The 19,572-nt window shown below is 38.6% G+C and overlaps 2 protein-coding genes and 1 long non-coding RNA gene across 3 annotated transcripts; all 3 read right to left on the bottom strand.

The window, feature by feature from the left end:
• Nucleotides 1-4,378: 4,378 nt before the first annotated feature.
• Nucleotides 4,379-5,695, bottom strand: LOC145163731 (kirola-like). Its single transcript, XM_079082521.1, has 4 exons — nt 5,513-5,695; nt 5,048-5,090; nt 4,647-4,825; nt 4,379-4,441 (listed from the first exon to the last, which is right to left on the bottom strand). Exons 1-4 carry the CDS (start codon nt 5,693-5,695, stop codon nt 4,379-4,381), a joined length of 468 nt encoding a protein of 155 aa, XP_078938647.1.
• Nucleotides 5,696-6,730: 1,035 nt separating this feature from the next.
• LOC145162431 (uncharacterized) lies at nt 6,731-9,126 on the bottom strand. The gene is made up of 2 exons (XR_013739104.1): nt 8,851-9,126; nt 6,731-7,504 (listed from the first exon to the last, which is right to left on the bottom strand). It is a non-coding gene; the product is annotated as an uncharacterized LOC145162431 (long non-coding RNA).
• A 281-nt stretch (nt 9,127-9,407) lies between these two features.
• Nucleotides 9,408-9,828, bottom strand: LOC145163730 (kirola-like). The gene is made up of 2 exons (XM_079082520.1): nt 9,527-9,828; nt 9,408-9,462 (listed from the first exon to the last, which is right to left on the bottom strand). The coding sequence occupies exons 1-2, from the start codon at nt 9,826-9,828 to the stop codon at nt 9,408-9,410; spliced, it is 357 nt and encodes a 118-aa protein (XP_078938646.1).
• Nucleotides 9,829-19,572: the final 9,744 nt, after the last annotated feature.

The raw sequence follows: 19,572 nt of genomic DNA, 5'->3' as shown, positions 1-19,572 counted from the left end.
AGTCTTCTGTTAGATTACCTATAGGTTATGAGTTTCTTGTTTATGAGGGAAAGGTTGGTCTTTCCTCTCCATACGACAAATAGGATTTAGGAAATTTCCAAACTCCCAAGTACGGATCAGATAGCCAAGAAACCATATACGTATGTGCCTTCGAGGATGACTAGGTTCCTTTAGGACAGTCAGATAATGGAAGATAAGTAAACATTATTGTGAGTACGTCACCAATATTAAAGCATTGGTTCAAGTGTTTTCAAGCTAGTAAACCCATTATTGTAATTTTGGTTAAATTCAGGATGTTGGAACACCCGAACTAGGTAAAGAAACCGCTTGTAGTCTAGGTTTGTGTGTATGTTTTAACAATATAACATAGGTTTTTCAGAGGTATATTCCTGAAAATGGATTCCTTTAGGATGTCATAGGTAAAACTTCATAGTTAATCACCTCATAACCAGTCGATGGTGTTGACATTTTACGTTTGAAAGTGATCGTCAATCGTAGCATGTAATTTTTGGAAGTCTAAACCGACGAATTCCCGTTTTTGGAATACTTCGCAAGGAGTTAGGGAGTATGCCTAAAGGTGGAAAACAAAGTTCTACCGCCAAATAGGTACGGATGGATGAATTTGATGCATTAACGTTAGCTTGATCCTATGTTGATCTTATGAAACCCCAATAGGAAAATATATGAATTATCTTAAGGTGCTCTAGAAATAGGATTTCAGGGACAAAATCTCAATAAGTCGGGAGATTCGTAACACCCCGTTTTCGCCTTATAGCATAAACGACCATTCACGTAAATAAACATTTTTTGATAGGAGACTATTTAGGGTAAATAATCTTGACAGAACTCATTGTAATGGCAAAATCGAGATCATACACATGAAGAACGCCAAAATCTATCTTTGTACGAGGAAGTTATGATTTCTAGAAATTTCAACGTAGCATTGTGCGATACAGAAACCGAAATAGAGATCAGTTGATTGTTAGGAAAAACAATCTAAATGAGAGTTGAAGATCTGATCCATATGATTCCGTCGATATAAAGAAAATTGAGAACAGAATTCATAAGAGAGAGTTATAATTTTTGTACGGGCTTTAACAATCTATGGCTGTTAAAAATATAGTTTTAAAAATAAAGTGAGAATTAGCCGACGGAGTCTAAATGAAAGTTGTAGATCTCATCGATAGCTACACGTGCATATAAACAACATCGAAAATGGAGCTTGTATGGAGAATATATGATTTTTTTGAAGAATATGTTAGTTTGCACGCGAGCTCGTATGTACAGACCAAGTCTGCGGCGTGCAATGACACACCACCCAGATTTCGCCATGTGGTACTTTCTGTATGGTGCTACGTCAGCACCCTGATCGAGTACACAGTGCACACCTAACCATGTGCACGGAGCGCACCCCAAAATTGGATATATATATATATATATATATATATATATATATATATATATATATATATATATATATATAGGTTGTAGATCTCATGCTTTCCATCCACACCATTCTCATTTATTTGGTCCTGGAGTCCGAAATTCTTAGGTCCTTTTCGTGTACTGAGGAATCTCTTTCTGACAAGGCTCTGAGGTAGAAAGTCGACCATATAGAAGTGCTTGGTATTGGGGTCCTATCCGCGACTTTTTGGGTTTCGTCAGAAACCCTCTTTAAGTGAAGCTACACTTACTAGACTTTTAGGATGGCTCATATTCATAATTATAGTCGTTATTAGGAACCTATCAATGCTAGATTCGTCAATAATTCCAGTTATGATGTTTATTGATCTACTTACGGGAGAAGTGTCTAGAATGGTCACGTTGGCTTGAATTTTTGATTTTAGAAAGACTATATGCCAAAATGGTCCTTCCTCTTAACTGTCAAGCCTGACTGATCCTTATTTGATAGAACTCTCAGTATTCATTCGGATTAGTGAAGGATCTAGTCTTCATTACCAAATCGTCATATAAATTAATATGTTAAAGTATTATAGGTTAATACTTGTTCGGTATGTTATCTGCCAGTTGAATCGCCAATATAATCTCCCAGATAGCTGTTAATTTTCTAAATTATTGTTAAGGCGAGTTATCACACTATATAATTTTTTAAAATATATATCCATTTATGTTAAGACATAGAAGTTAGCATAATAGAGCTAATACTATAGCTTCTATGTGCCCATATCAGTGGAACTTGATGTGTAGCCTCTATGTATGGTTATGTATGTCGGGCGGGGCCCATTATGTATGTTGGGCGGGGCCCGTTAGGTAGCTCGGGCGGGACCCATTTTGTAGTTTCGGTGTGGCCCATTTGTATTCATATATATGTATTGTGGTATATGGTATCTTGAGGAACTCATTAAGCCTAGCGCTTACCCAATTGTTATAAATGTTTTTCAGGAACTTCGTGAGAAAGACATGGTTCGACTATATGCGCATTCACAACATGTTTCCACTTAATGTAATTATATTACGATATATTTTAATAACTAAAATGAAACAAATTACCTTTGAAAATCAGGACGTTACATCTACCATTCCTTTGCCTCTGGTGAACCACCTCTAGTCCACCAGTCCCTTCTTCTTCTCTAGTCCACCTCTAGTCCACCAGTCACTTCTTCTTCTCCTAAGTAGAAACAACGAGAGTGTTTGTGGCTTGTGAGCTATCGGTGACGAGAGGTAGCCTCAAGTAAGCGAGAATAGGTGATCGATGGTGGGTTTAGGTTTTAGGGATGATAATTTGTTTAATTTAGTACTATACATCGTAAATTTAATTATAATATATATATATATATATATATATATATATATATATATAAACCATAAAATTAATTATAAAAGAATTTAATAATGGCATAATAGTATTTTTACTTCAACCAGGGACCAAGCGTGCAATAAAAACATATAGTAAAGTCCTTCAAAGTTAAAAAAATAATAATTATGGACAAAAACGCAAAGTACCCCAAACCACAAGGAGCATTTGTGTAATTTACAATAAAATATATTAATAGCCAACTAAATTATGAGCTGGATAATTTCTTATAGCCTATACAATAATCCTTGTAGACTCCAATCAGTTCACATTCTAAAAGAATCCCATTACGTTTCTTATGTATTTGTATTTCATATACATCATTAAAACCGAGTTATCTTTGTTTAGGTCACTAATCACTAACCACTAATCACCTGATAGTTTTCTTATTTTAGGGATGTTATAGATTAATTCATTTTATACATAGTATAGAGAGGAGATTTTATATATCTTTATAATTTATTTATATCATTGCAATACACCGTCAGCCGTCAACAGGTCCTCCATAATTTCTGTCTAAATCTACATTATATACAACCTTCTCTTAGTTAGAGTTTCCTGGACATTGTTCTCCATATCACTATCAAATCAAAGGAAATTGTTCTTCAAATGGCCATCTAATGAATGAGCCTGAAGCATTGGATACTCGTCTTTACAATGTGGTATCTTACCTTTGGTTAAACAACTAGTATACCTAAAGCAAACCAAAGAACGGATTCCAATCCTTTTAGTGACATTCAATTCTTACAATTATCTTTTTTTTTTTTTAAATTTGTAGTAAATTACAAATCTATCCTAGATAGACTTTTGTTCCCAAAGCTATTTTGAGGCTAGGGTGGCAATTGTTGACACGACACGACAAAAATACATGACACGACAAAAATACACGACACGAAACGAAATTGGGACGAAATTGAAATTTGAATTCGTGTTCGTGTCGTGTTCGTGTCAAATGTAAAAAACACGATGTCGTGGCGTGTCGTGTTCGTGTTCAAAATTCGACACGAAATTGACACGATTTAGCATTTATTTGTCGTGTTTTTCGTGTTTGTCGTGTTTTCGTGTTATATATGATTAAATATTAATTAAATAAACTAACTGTTATATTATGTTATCTTTGTCATGTCGTGTCGTGTTTGTCTTTTATTAATTGGTTCCTTTTCGTGTTAGTTAAAAAGAACACGACATCGTATCGTTTCATGTTCGTGTTACAAAAAACATTGTCGTTTCATGCCGTGTCAGACAGAAACACGACACAATGACCCGATTTGCCACCCCTAGTTGAGGCGGATATCAACCTTTAGCGATTGTCTTTCACCATAATAAAGTGCACAAATCTCATCCTTGATGTAGATTTTTAAAAAAAATTAGAATATTGAAACCATGTAGTAAAGTATTTTGTTGAATTTCTCTGGATTACCTTTTTAAATGTATTTTTGCATTTAAACGTGTGAGTTGGACGGAATTAAATTTTGATTCCTATAAAATCCCACAAAATACTACGAACAAAAGGCAACTAAAACCGTAAGCATTTTAGGTTTCATCCGTTAGACATGGATTCCATTATTTCATTTCTTTACTAATTGGTTTCTCCACTTGAAATCTAGTAATTACAACAATTATAACCTGCAATTACAAAATGTTCTTTAATCACAAATTATGCAATATTCGTCACAAATATATCGACTATATTTTTTTTATTGGACAATCACTTCCTTTTATTGTCACCATCATGGCCGCTTGAGAAAATAAGCATTCATATCTCCGACCATAGCACAAAGCAAGTCTAAATATGGTGTTGGATCAGGCATCTTTGCATTCAACCATTCACCTTCTCGAAGTCCATAGTCCAGGTAACCAACTTCTTATGACTCATATCTTCAATATTAACCGTGAGGATTAAGGGATTATAAACCTCCAATACTCCTCCTTCAATCACCTTGAACACAATTTTGTGTAATTCATCATCAACTTCTTCAACCATTTCTTTTGCAGTTTCGACTTTTCCATCTTCGAAAAAAACCGTAATTAGTATTCACATACATACATAAATAAATATGTGTGTACGTATTGATTGTTAGAATTTTGGGGTAAAAAAAGGCTTGGAAATTCTGAAAATCGTGATTATCACTTTCAAATCAAAGTATTTGGGTGGTACTCCCTAATCTTTTATCGGATAATACTTAGAAATTGAGAAAATAACAGAGAATGAGATGATATTTTTGTATGTACCAGAAATAAGATCAAAACCAACTTTAAGATCTTTGTCTGAAAACTAAAACTGTCATATGACAGTTTAAAACTGTCATAAAACCATAAAAACTGACATAAACTGTCATAAAACCATAAAAACTGTCATAAAACTGTCATATGACAGCTCGACCCCAGCCAGGGGCTCTGCCCCTTGGAACCCGCCAAGGGCTGCCGCCCCTTGGACCCGCTCTTAGGGGCGCTGCCCCCAGACCCCTGTTCGTTAAGGGGCTTCGCCCCTAAATGACAGTGTACTTTGAAACTTGATCAAACTTAAACAAGTGTGTACTCCACACCTTCCTTACTTGTTTAATATTTATAAATATTACTTTTGGTCAACAAAGTAATCCCATTACACTTAAATAACATTGATGATAACAAATCACCAACATTGATCACACATAGAACAAATTTTCATGTTGAATTATCATAGTTGAAATAGTTTACCATGGATGAAGTGCCAATGACAGATCCAGGATCACAGCATTGACCTGAAACAAAATCACAACCTTGAACCTTATCAGGGGAGATGACTGCAGAGTTGTTTGGTTTGTGTTTGTAGATTTCATAAACCAAGTTAATATCACTTTTGATTTCAACTTCACGGACTAACTTACCTATTGTACCCATATTTTTTTTGTTGCGAGCCCTAGCTAGCTTGTTGTGCCAACTAGGCTCTGGCAGTAATTTTGATATTTTCCTAAAGAATTCCCTACATATTGATTTCTATTTCAGACATGGTCCTTCTCCACGTGCCATGTACATGATGATATAAATATAAAGTACAATACAAAAAGTCAAAAATATAAAGACAACGCTCAAATCACTATTGAAAAAGAAATCCCTTAACAACTGATATAAAAATTGAGCGTATTGAAGAAGGATTGATGTTGAACGGTAAATATACACATTAACAATAGTAAAAAAGTTGACATATTTATAGTCAACAACAAATTATTATGTTTTTACTTTTAATACGTGCATCCTTGCACTCGAAATCCACCATAGGGAGGAAACACGTGTTGATGAACCTCGTGCATTTATTTAAGAGTACCAAAATACCAAAAAAATGATTTAACGCTTTAAAGGTCATGATCCAAGGCCGTCTGAAGACGATTTGACACTACAAGCAAAATAAAAAATGAGGTCGTTCGCTACAGATGTATAGATTTTTTTTGAGTAACTTACACAGATGGTCCCTATGGTTTCCGTTCATTTGTACGTTTGGTTCTAACTTTTTTTTTCTATCTCAGACCGTCCCTATCTTTTAATTTTATTGCATCGTTGGTCCCTGATGGAGTTAAAATAACAAATATACCCTTATTTATTGTTTTAATTATTATATTTATTTTTAATTGATTAGAAAAATTGTTTAATATGTATGGGTCCTACCCAAATCCATTCGTCCTTCTCATCGGTCTTCCTTCACCGATACCCGACCACCTTCTCCAACACAAATCTCCAACTACCAACTCCAACAAATATCTTCGGCCACCAATTCCGGTATCTATCCCTGTGTTTTAAACCTTTCAACCTCCCCCCTGCATGTTAAAAGATCAAAACAAAAACAAAACAAAAAATAAAGCCTCCCTGAAAATCAAATCCAGAAAAACCAAATTTGCAAAAATCCAAACCAGTCTCCCTCTATTTCTGACCTAAATCAAATCCAGAAACAATTTCCATTGAACAAATATGCATTAGTTATTTAGTTACACATGAGTAAAATTACCTCAATCATTCAGCAAAACTTTGACCAGGAATCACAAATTTAACAAAACATCAATTTACCCAAAGAAACTTCCGGACAATTGAATCAATTGGAACTTAAATCATGTTCATCACTATTATCGGATTCAACAAACATCAACCATTGAATCCAACTAATTTTTCAGATCAAACCACCCAAATTACCCAAAACCGTCCTCATCTTCATCTGTTCTTGACCAGTTCCTCTTAAAAAAAACATGATAATCAACAAACCAAAATCATCTTGTTCTCCATCAGTTCATAAGTTGTTCTTCAAGAACCGTTAGTGAAAATCATTTAATAATAACAAAACAAGTTCTTCACTAAACGCAATTGTTCACGTGAGAGGCGTAGATGAGTGTTCCAGATCGGAGGACCGATATCCGACGAGTTTTCCTCGATTACCGCCATGGCAGAGATGGCTACATTGGAGGTGAGAGGCATATGAGGACGTCGGATCGGAGATGGAGAGTTGCTCTAAATTTGGATAATGAGTCTGTGGCTCCACCACCTTCCGCTTTCACCTTCGCCCCCAAATCGCAGCACTCGACAAGGCAGTGACGACAATGTTGTTAGGTATTTGGTAGGTGATGGTGGTATGACTTCGTCGAAGTTGAGAGAGGGAGAGAGATGAGAGGATCTGGATTGGTGTTCTCAGGTGAGAGTTGAGCGAAAGAAGGTAGATGAATACACCTACATATTCAAGAGAAGGACGAGGAGATTTAGGTGGACCCATACATATTAAACAATTTATTTTAATTAGTTAAAAATAAATAAAATAATAAATAAGGGTATATTGGTGATTTTAAGTCCATCAGGGACCAACAATGCAATAAAATTAAACCATAGGGACGATCCGAGTTAGAAAAAAATTTTAGGGGTCAAACGCTCTTACCCCAAACCATAGGGACCATTAGTGTAATTTACTCTTTTTTATTATTTTTTTATTTATTTTTTTTATTTATTTTTAAATAGGGTGGTATATCCGGAAAATTTTATTAATTAAAATAAAATATAGTTGCAAGTAAGACTCCCCACCAATATAAAAGAAAAAGGCTTCAGCCAAACAACTGAAAATTAATAATACAAAACAATAAAATGTCAGGTTATAACATGCTTTGAACCCTATTATATAAACATAACAAAGAAAACTAAAAAATTTACATTTACGTGTTTTTTTAGAAGCAAAATCATCATAAATAGTGTGATGGTCAATTTTGTCCATCAAATCTTTTTTAACATAGCCAAATCATTCATCATTTATTTATTTATTTATTTATTTTGGCTTTAAAATAAATATTTTCTAAGAAACATATTATTATCTGGGCCAAAAATGTAAATTTTGGACCAAATTTGTAATAATTTGAAATCTGGGCCAAAAATGTAATTTTTGAAAGTTGAATGACCTGTTGACCGGGTCAAGAGGTTAAATTGAATACAATTACCGGTATTTGTGACTTAATTGAATAAAAAAATATAATGACTAAATCGATTATAAGACCAATACCTAATCACTTTATTGCATTTTCCCTTAAACAAATGTGTACTTCTTATATATATAAAACGTAGGCTTTTATACTTTAGCAAAAAGATTGTTCTTTAGACATTTTTTATTATTTATTGTTATTATTAATATTTTTTTTCAGTTATTCAATCACCTACACTAATGACATATAGAAACTTACACGATCAAAATTCGCATATGAAAACTGAAAAGAAAATCAGAAACTATAAATTAAAACACTTTGGGCCTGTTAAGAGAAATCAGAAGAAAAAAAACTGTGTTTGATTGGCCTTTAAAGCACGATTAAAACCAGAAACACAAGAGTAAAGTCCATAACTTTGCGTGATAAGATAAATCAGAAGAAAAAAAAACACTTTGTATTTTGATACTCTGATATAATCATCGAACTCAGAACTCAAAAATCGGTTCTGGGGCAACAAAATCGATTTGGAGGATAAAAGAGAAGAAATCAGACAATGAAAAAACAGATAAATCTAAGAAATTAGGAAATCAAAACTCGAGTTCTTATTCTTACCTGATTGTTTCTAAGATTCTTGATGGATGAAGGCTTAATCGATCAACAAATTTCATACAAATCAGAAAACTATAAGTTAAAACCCTGATGAAGATGATGAATCGATGTTCTGATAACTGATTTCGGTCTTTCTTCAACAGATTAGAAAGGAGGGGACGATTGGCATTGAAAACTGAAAAATAAATATATGGGCCTCCTATACAAACACTAACACATTTCTAAAATGGGCCCTACACGATTTTAGGGCTCTCGGCCATTGTCCAACCTGCCACCCGGGGCAGCTGATCAAAACCTTAAAAAGCAAAATAAAAGTCTTAAACCATTCCATAGTTTTACACATTACTTAAACCATTTGGAAGTCTTAAACTAATAGAAAAACATAAACACTAAACGTGACTACCAAAAGTGAGTTTTAATTTCAAAAATCAAGCAAAAGATGAAACAATTGCAAGTAATTGAAATACACCATTACACCATGCTAGTTTACAATACAATTATACAAATATGTATCTTCACAAGCATCAATATTTATAAATACGGCAGCTGACATTTATTTATTAAACAATCTCACTTCCCTTTATTCTGTTGTTACCAAGCAAGTCGCTGTTGGAGCTGATATACATGCATAATGTCAGCAACATTTATTTAGTGAATATATCGACGACATCATGGTTACTTGAGAAAATGAGCATCAATATTTCGAGCTAATCCACAAACCAAGTCCAGATACGATATTGGATCCGGTATACTTGCATTCGCCTTCTCGAACTCTATAGTCCAGATAACAAACTTCTTATCGCCCACATCTCTGGTCGTAAGGATGAAGCTAAAGGAATTATACACGTCCAAGATATCTCCTTCAATCACTTTGAACACAATTTTATGTAATTCATCATCAACTTCTTCAATGATATCTTTCACAGTTTCCTTTTTTCCATCTATGCAAAAAACAGAAGTAGATTGGAATGGATGGAACATAGAACAAGTTCATATGTTAGTAGTTTACCATGGTAGTAGTTTACAAGTTCATATGTTAATTTCTTTATCTAAGCTTTTAGATTTGAAATGAAGTATAATATTCTCTCCCTTAATTATAGCAAAACAACTTTTCAACCTCTGCATACTTTGCGAATTGAAACTTTTGTTTTCTATAATTAATATTGCTAACTCGCAATACTTAACATAATAATCATGCTCCCACTAACATGATAATTATTTCCTTACCAGCATAACACCTATGCTCCCACTAGCTTCGACATGTATTCAGAAAACAGCTGGACTTCTAGAAATCAATACATATTGACTTTCTTACCAAAGTTCATATTTCTGATATGAGATGCTTCGATAAGCCTTTATCCAAGCTTCTCTAACTTATACACTTTTCCTTAGATAGCTCATATGTGTGTCTAAACAATTCAAGAACTTATAGCAATAAGATCCAAATGTTCAGACTAATCGTCAAATCTCACAATTCGAACTATGAGGAAGGATGATGTAATCATAATTGAATTTGAGAATGCAATTTTACACAATTGCTATCTCCATAAAATCTTCCTAATGAAAGAATTTCCTCACAATCATTTTCATGAAGCGGAGAGAAACCTTGTCACTTAGATTTTATGGTGTATGTGTTCCTATCCATGTGAATTTTTCATTATCGGAAGACAAGTTTGTGACAAATCCAAATTCATATGGACTGAACTTGTCTAATCTTAATTTCTTTCCATCTGGCAGCACAAGGGCCTACCATGTCTTCCAAGTTGTTTAGCAGATCACCCTTACAGATCAATGTACTTTCCATTGATCAAGGTGCTTTCTGTAACATCCGGATTTCCAGGGACATTATCGTGTATGTTAATCTTGAGATTTAAGGAGGGACTCGACGAGTTGAGGGACCAACTCGCCGAGTCGAGTCGAGTTGATCGCGTGAATTTAATGAATGGACTCGACGAGTCAGAGGAGGGACTCGTCGAGTAGGTGCTGGGCAGAGAAACCCTAATTTCCCGGGTTTGAGACCTATTTAAAGGAACTTATAGCCTCATTTGCGGCTACCCTTCCTTGAGAGCAAACCCTAAACGTGTATGGAGAGCCATGAGAGTCTTAGAAGCTAAAAGTTGGAGTAAACTAGTGCATCTCTTGAGGAGAAGAGTAGATCACCCATCAAGGGAGCTAGAGAATCAGTGGATCTGGTGTAACTTCGTGCAAGGGCTTGAGTAAGAGGTGGAGGCTAGTTCGAGATCCGGGAGCGGGGTCTTTACTTGCTGCTGGTCAGGTGAGTCTTCTCACTATACCTTACCTTGAGTGGTAAGAAGAGTTATGTGACAGAGTATCTTGTGTGCTATGTATATGATATGTTGCACTGCATTATTTCTATGTGTATTCCAGAGTTTACAGACTTAGGACCGGAAGGTCCACAGAGTTAGGACCAGAGGGTCCATAGAGTTAGGGCCAGTGGGCCCACAGAGTTATAGCCTCAAGTGGCTAATATGTGTTATATGTGGTATTTTGGGGAACTCACTAAGCTTCGTGCTTACCGTGTTATGTGTTATGTGTTTCAGGTATCTCAGAGGATCGCGGGAAGGCACCGGGTTGATTGTACACACCAGGGAAAGAGTCACGTTTTGAGGATCCTGGCTTATTAATGGATTTGTGTTTTGTAATTTGAATAAACGAGATTTCTATACAATATGTTACGAAAAGCATGCGATTTAAAAATGAAAATTTTGTTTGAAAAATTACGGTGTTACAAGTTGGTATCAGAGCCTTGGTTTGAGGGATTCGGATGCACCTTCGGGTAAATCTGGACTCAAACTGAGGATTTGAGAAAAAATTTCAAGGAAATGATTTTTCTAAAACGAGCAAGAGTTTCTAAAAGAATACGAGTTGGAGCAGTGTGTACAATCAGCCAGAGCCCGAACGGTGATTTCCCACAATACCCTTACGTTTGTATTATGAGATATTTATGAGATATGCTATGAGATATTATGCATGCTAGATATAGGCTAGGTATTTCATATGTTAGGACTAGAGTGGCCTGATTTGTGATGCCTTAGCCTAGGAGTTATTGTTATCTGTGTTGTGCTTTCGAGCATGTGTTGAGTAAGAGTATCCAGCAGGAATCCTCTAGAGAGGGATTTGAGTAGAGGAGTAATCTAGGAGAGATACCTAGATGAGCATTTGAGGAGTCTACTGATAGAGTAGTCAAACGCCCGCGTGGGGTAAGGTTGCATGAGTTCGGTGGTATCCTTTGAGTATGAGGAGAGCAAGTGGGTAATAACCTAGAGTGGTTTTACATGTTGGTAGAGATTATTCGATGCCCGAATGCTGCTTGCTTCGTGCTTTGTGGAACTCTTGATGATGAGAGTCAACTACTAAGTGAATATGACGATATTCAGGAGGTAGATGGCTGGCATCATAAGAGGAGCGAACACGCATGACGGGGTTGGTGATTGAGAAGGTCAAGCAGCTACTTAGGAACTCGGGGATGGTCCGTGTGGAAAGTATGGGTAGATGTAGCAGGTAGTATGGGCCCGTACTACTGAAAGCAGAGGACCTATACTCGATACAGGGAACATTCCGGAGGTTTTAAGTAGCATATCGAGAGGTGATTTCATGGTTCGAGTACCATGATTTGTAGCAGATCAAGAGGTGATTTCATGGTTCGAGTACCATGATTTGTAGCAGATCGAGAGGTGATGACATGGTTCGGGTACCATGATTCGTAGCGGATTAAGAAGAGATAACATGGTTCGGGTACCATGATTCATAGCAGATCGAGAGGTTGCCACATGGTTCGAGTACCATGACCTGTGGCAGTTAGTGTTATTGGTTCTACCAGTTATTCTGTGGTGATTGGTTAGACTGAGATCAGAGGTGAAAGAGTATGGGGTTAGAGGGCCATGATGAACGAGTTTTAGTGAAGCATCCCTTAAAAGGGAAATCGAGTTAGCTCCGAGGGATTGTTGGTGAGATGCCAATTGGAGTCGCAAGACTCAAAAATAAGTAGAGATGGCGGTTATGGAGGATTACGGCATGAGTTGAGCAATCAGCTGATGGTGGAAATGTCATTTTCTGTGACCTGAGCGGTGTTATTTCTGTTCCTGTGAGAAACAGGAGAGGTATTGAGATTTTCGGTTTCCAAGGTTGGGGGTGAGCCATGTGGGGTAGCTTTGGTTACGATCTTTCATCAGAGTATTTTGGGCAGTATGTCTGCCGAGAGGTAGTGTTAGAGCATGAGCAGGTTGTCAGCGGGGACTGAGGTGGTTAAGGACAAGGATACACCCTATTTGAGCATAGTAGGGCATGTATTAGCTGTAACGGCAGACGATCAAGAAGCGGATATTGGGGCGGTGGCTTTTATTGTCTATGATGAGTATCGAGTGTGGTAATGAGGACTCCACTCTTATTACAACCCACGTGATGGAACGTTGGTTGAAGAGTCGAGGATGAGGAATATGATAGTTCGTTATTTTTAGACAGAGAGTCAGGGTTACTATTGGACAGTTGAGATGTCCGGTAGTGGGATGGTGCGAGATTCTGAATGACTAGAGGCAGTAATGATGAGAAGCTTCTGAGGATTCCATCTGAGATTCGGGGTATTTGGAGTTGTTTGATCTCCATCGGGGAGATCATCGAGCATAGTGTATCACCTTCCAAGAGTAGGTGCGATGTTACTGGTAAAAACAGTCTGTGGGATAGATTGTTGGTGAACCAATTAGTGATGGTTCGAACCCTGAGTGGGGGAGAACCGGGTACTTTTTGAGGAGATCAGAGGTTTGTTCAAGAGTGGTTAGAGAACTGGATATAGAGACATGCGGTGCGGATTCCCGAGACCAGCGTTATTGGTGGTCAATGAGAGGTGCAGAGTGAGATAGTGCATGTGGTACGTGTTTGAGAAAGGATGAGTGTCTCTACGGCAAGTGGCCGTTGGTCGGAGACCTTATGATGGTTAGGAATCCTTCAAGGTTAAATGGTGAATTCGAGGTGGTTGGCTTGTAAGGGTAGTTCGGCGGTTGAGAATTTCTGGATCAGAGTATGGGCTATTATATATGCAGTATGGGAAGGGAAGAAGTTGTTTGGACAACCAACTTCAAGGTCGTTAAGAGTATTCTTGCATGAGTTTTGAGCAATAGAGGAGGAAGTTTTGGATTGTCATCTTCGTGTTCTGAGTCGTTGGCAATTTTTCCGTGTTTTAAATTGGGAGATGGAGTATTCCGGGGTTACAAGTGGCACGAGAGAAAGACCAGTTGCGAGGTTCCGAGGAAGCAATACGGTATCTGAGTATGATGCCATGAGTATGAGATCAGTGGAAGAGTCAAGACACTGCGAGGCGTTGTGATGATATTCCAGGGTATCCGAGTTTAATGTCCAAAAATCTCGGATTATTTTGAGTTTGAGTTTGAGATGACGAGTGGTGTATCAAGTGTCTATGGTTCCGGTGGGGACCCTTCAGCCAATTGGCATCAAATGGATTTATTTGAGAACGCGAATCGCAGCGAGAAAAAGAGGTTTTGTCACGACGATGGTCGTCTGAAGTAGTGATGCTTAGCCCGGATGGGTGTGTGTGTACCTATCTATGCTGGGCCGCGGAGCATGAGTTAATGATCGCAGCATGGTGTCAACTTGAGGATGAGATTGTGGAGTGGTAAGAGTAAGTGCAGTAAGGCTGCGGGGAGCTACAATTTCAATGAGTCAGTGCAGAGGGTGTTGTGATACTACGGGGAGCCGTAGTACTCATCAGTCAGCGAGAGGGTGTTGTGATACTGCGGGGAGCCGTAGTACTCATTAGTGAGCGAGAGGGTGTTGTGATATTGCGGGGAGGCGTAGTACTCACTAGTCAGCGAGAGGGTGTTGTGATACTGCGGGGAGCCGTAGTACTCACTAGTCAGCGAGAGGGTGTTGTGATACTGCGAGGAGTCGTAGTACTCACTAGTCAGCGAGAGGGTGTTGTGATACTGCGGGGAGCCGTAGTACTCATTAGTCAGTAAGAGGGTGTCACGGTGCGGCAGGGAGCCGCGTTATTTGTTGATCAGAGCATGACACAGGACAATTCTTAGGCTTGAGTAGCCTTATTTGGGTTGAGTATTCGGGAGCCTGGGGGCCAGATCAGGAAAGAGACGGAGGTCTCCATATTTGTCGGGAGTCGTTATATTCTGAAATTGAGTAATGGTTGTCGCAACCAAAGGGAAGTGGATAAGTGAGGAACGCATGAGTTGCAGGTCATGAGTCATGAGTTGAGTGGTTCGTTGGGACGAGTGGTTCCAATTCTGCGCCGGATCAGACTCTTGAGTTGAGTTCGATTCTAGTGGTGTATTGAGTAGACGGAATGAGATTCCAGATTCAGAGATGCACTTCATTTGGAAGGGGGTATTGTTCCATCTGTTGTCTTAGATCGGAGTGGGTCAATTCGTTGGTATGAGAAAACCGCAAAACACATGGAACTAATGAGTAGTAGACGGCAGAGGTCGAGAGCGAGTCGAGTTCCGTACTCGCTTGAAGTGAAGCGAACTTCGTGACTCGGGTGTCACAAAGAGCCGAGATAGTTGCATTGATAAGGAAGTCAGTGAGGCCTGTTGGTACATGCAATGGGTAACCTTTGGAGGTTCAACTGCTAGGTCGGGAGATGACCTGGTGCTCAGTGTTGAAAGGGATTTGGAGAAGGGAGCTGGGGTTTGATTGCAGTTCAGTGGATGAGTCTCTGGTGTGATGTGATCCTTTCATTCCTTGGTATATGACCAAGATTGTTTATCATGACTGGGACGAGTGATCGGTAGCCAGTTTTGGGCATGGACTTGTTTTATCGGTCCCCACTAGAGAGTCAGAGGAGCGAATAACGTGGTGACATCTGGAGATGGGTCTATCCTTTTCCAGATTCTTGAGAGTTAGAAGGGGTAGCATAGTGGCAGATGGGTCTATCCTTTTCCAGGGAGGAGTTCCTGTTTGGATTCAGGTGTCCAGAAGGGAAGATAGTTGTGTGGTATGAGACCTTTCGATGGTGCTGTTTGGTTATTTGATTATATCTATATGTTGTGGAGGAGCGATTTCGAGGGCGAAATCTAATTCAAGTGGGGGAGAATTGTAACATCCGGATTTCCAGGGACATTATCGTGTATGTTAATCTTGAGATTTAAGGAGGGACTCGACGATTTGAGGGACCAACTCGCCGAGTCGATTCGAGTTGATCGCGTGAATTTAATGAATAGACTCGACGAGTCAGAGGAGGGACTCGTCGAGTAGGTGTTGGGCAGAGAAACCCTAATTTCCCAGATTTGAGACCTATTTAAAGGAACTTATAGCCTCATTTGCGGCTACCCTTCCTTGAGAGCAAACCCTAAACGTGTATGGAGAGCCATGAGAGTCTTAGAAGCTAAAACTTGGAGTAAACTAGTGCATCTCTTGAGGAGAAGAGGAGATCACCCATCAAGGGAGCTAGAGAATCAGTGGATCTGGTGTAACTTCGTGCAAGGGCTTGAGTAAGAGGTGGAGGCTAGTTAGAGATCCGGGAGCGGGGTCTTTACTTGATGCTGGTTAGGTGAGTCTTCTCACTATACATTACCTTGAGTGGTAAGAAGAGTTATGTGACAGAGTATCTTGTATGCTATGTATAAGATATGTTGCACTGCATTATTTCTATGTGATTTATGCTGTGTGTATTCCAGAGTTTACAGAGTTAGGACCGGAAGGTCCACAGAGTTAGGACCAGAGGGTCCACAGAGTTAGGGCCAGTGGGCCCACAGAGTTATAGCCTCGAGTGGCTAATATGTGTTATATGTGGTATTTTGGGGAACTCACTAAGCTTCGTGCTTACCGTGTTATGTGTTATGTGTTTCAGGTATCTCAGAGGATCGCGGGAAGGCACCGGCTTGATTGTACACACCAGGGAAAGAGTCATGTTTTGAGGATCCTGGCTTATTAATGAAGTTGTGTTTTGTAATTTGAATAAACGAGATTTCTATACAATATGTTACGAAAAGTATGCGATTTAAAAATGAAAATTTTGTTTGAAAAATTACGGTGTTACACTTTGCCTTATGCAATCAAATGAGAACTAATAGAACTCACATGCATATTCAAATTAACTAGAATGGCACGGAAACAATAATATGTCAACACGATAGGTTACAAACCTCAAGTCGTGTGCTAGTGATTAACAATAGGTTTATTCTTGATTAGTTTTTGAAACTTTTCAATACATTAAGACTCCCACTGACCTCTTGACATATAAGATTCTCTTTTCAAGAAACATTCTTTGACAAACAAATATTCAAGAGTTAGTGCGGGTTCTTATCAAGACAAACACTTCACACAACTGGTCTTAGTTGGTCTTTGTCTTATCCAAGACATCAAAACTTACCAATTTCAAATGTGCAAGAGTAAGAACATTCCTACTAAAGATTATGTCACTCAAGTCAAAATCTTGGAGTATGACTCTTAGAATCGATTTTGGAATGAAGTATGATTCACCATTTTTTTATTTAACCATTTCAACAATTCCTGATTCCTCTTCTTAGCCATACTAGTGCACTAAGGTGTCCTTAGAGGATCAATTGTGATATGGTTCTATAATCACTAAGACGGTCATAAAACATGATACTTAAGTACTCTCCATTCTTTTCAGATTGGAGAAAATTTTATCTTTCTGCCTAATTGATTCTTCTTATACGTTCTGCTATACATCGAAACTTTTCAATGTATTAGAATTATACTTAATCAGATAAGCACAACCATGTTTACTAAACTTTTAGTAAATCTGTAACATCCTGTTCTGAATCGATTCCTAGTCTGAGGATGTGGCCCGAAGATCAGTCATCATAAGGATTAGGGCTTTTGAAAAGGTAAGATCTAGGCCTATTTGGGTGCGGTTGATGCATTAGAAGTGATCCGGGTGTTGGTTCGTATTTTAGAACGTAGGGGTATTTCGGAAAAAGTGTCAGTTCGGGCTTTTCTGGAAAATGGATTTTTGTTCGGAAGGTCTTAAGAAAGGTTTGAGTTGTTATAAGTGTAGGGCTTCTTGTTACCTTTCCGTTGATATAAGGATCGTCGGAATCGGGCTTATAACGAAGAACTTATGGCCTTCGAAAATTTCGTGGGTTTCAGGCTTAGCCGAGTACGCGGGGCGTACACAAAGCGTACGCATGGCGTACTAGTGAAGAAGGCAGTATGCTGGGCGTACCATGGAGTACGATGGGCGTACTGACTAGGATGGTCGCGAAGGTTCCCAGGAGTACGCTGGGCGTACTCCAGTCAGGTTAGAACCCTATTTTAGGGTCTTGGAACCTATTTAAGCTCCTTATCTCATAACCTAACCCTAATATCTTCAGCCTCCACCCTCTAAAACCCTAGAAATCGTCATATATCATTCATGGTGACATTTTGAGCTTATGGAGTCCATTTTTGGGATATTTGGCCCATTTTCAAGAAGGTGGAACTTGTGGCAAAGATGGGAATCAAGGAGGAGCTTATGGATTTAGGACTCATTCTCAGCTTGATGAAGGTATAAAGCTTTGAACTTGATCATTTATCTCTTAGATCTACCATTTTTGAGTTTTGGTTACTTTTTGGTCCCAAGGATGAAGCTTTATGGTCCAAATTCGATTCTTAGACGGAGGGTTGCCACTCTCAGTGTTAAATGAGTCCCTAAGGCAGAAAGTTGCCATCTTGGAAGTCTTAATGGGTTCATGTTTGAGTTAAGACCATTTTCATGGAAGTAGATTATCATTTTTGGAGTTTGAGCTTATGTGGGACATGCAAAGTCACCAAGTTCGTGACTTTATGGATTTAGACGTTAAAAGGAACTCAGATTTGTGGTTTGGACTTATGGCTTAAGGTATTAAGTGCTTAATAGCCATTTGTGCATGACTGACTGGTACGCTGCGCGTAGCAGCATGTACGTAGCGCGTACTAACCAAACCCTAGTACGCTAAGCGTACTAAAGGGGTACGCTGAGCGTACGCACTCAAAAGGATTTTGGGCTTTGTGTGGCTGTAAGCCTTTTGGGCCATTGTGAAAGGTTTTGCGCTAAGAAGGTGTTTGGACCTTGGGTTGGGGTCCAATAAGGAGTATTGGACCAATTTGGAAAATTGGGCCATTAATGCCTTTATGGATTTTATAGGTTTGGACTTTGTGTTTTTGGGCCCTGTTGAGCCATCAGGTTTTGAGGTTGATATTTAGTTGTGGACTATTAGGTTTGGGCCCAATTTGGAAAATTGGGCCATAAGTGGATTAATTGGCCTTTGGGGCCTTTCAGATTATAGCTTGGGCCAAAGTTTTGGTCAAGGAATAGAATAGGAGTATAATGGTCTTTTACCCTGGGTATGAAGTTATAGTTATGGATTTGAACCCAATTGCTAATTAAGTATATTGATTGATTGATAGTGACAGCTCGGGAAGCTGGTGGGGCAGCAGCTAAGGATGTCATTCGGGAAGCTTCTACATTCGAGGTGAGTCTCCTCACCATACCAATGGGTCTAAGGCACCAAGGCCGGCCCATTTTATGATATGTCTGGTATGCATGTATAGGTGGTATGCTAGTTGTCTTTGTGATACTTGCATGGAAGACCATGGGGGAGCCCATGGCACCTGGATGTAAGACCATGTGGAGAGTCGATGGCTTTCCTATTAAAGACCATGGGAGAGCCCATGGCACCTAGGTGTAAGACCATGTAGGGAGCCCATGGCATCCTGGAGTAAGACCCTGGGGATGAGCCCACGACATCCGTATAT

This window comes from Lactuca virosa, chromosome 3 (genome assembly GCF_052849685.1).
Source record: "Lactuca virosa cultivar CGN04683 chromosome 3, Lactuca_virosa_CGN04683_v6, whole genome shotgun sequence".
In the NCBI taxonomy this organism is placed as follows: Eukaryota; Viridiplantae; Streptophyta; class Magnoliopsida; order Asterales; family Asteraceae; genus Lactuca; species Lactuca virosa.
The sequence above is the reverse complement of the archived record's forward strand: the minus strand, read 5'-3'. Positions and strand labels throughout refer to the sequence as shown.

Excerpts from the sequence above, each read along its gene's own strand:
- LOC145163731 (XM_079082521.1), bottom strand. The coding sequence starts at position 5,695 with ATGGGTACAATAGGTAAGTTAGTCCGTGAAGTTGAAATCAAAAGTGAT. Across the intron at positions 5,091-5,512 it reads TCATTGGCACTTCATCCATG|TTTTCAGACAAAGATCTTAA; the intron begins GTAAACTATTTC and ends TGACAGTTTTAG. Across the intron at positions 4,826-5,047 it reads TGGTTTTGATCTTATTTCTG|ATGGAAAAGTCGAAACTGCA; the intron begins GTACATACAAAA and ends TTTTTTTCGAAG.
- LOC145163730 (XM_079082520.1), bottom strand. The coding sequence starts at position 9,828 with ATGTTCCATCCATTCCAATCTACTTCTGTTTTTTGCATAGATGGAAAA. Across the intron at positions 9,463-9,526 it reads ATTGATGCTCATTTTCTCAA|CTCCAACAGCGACTTGCTTG; the intron begins GTAACCATGATG and ends CATGTATATCAG.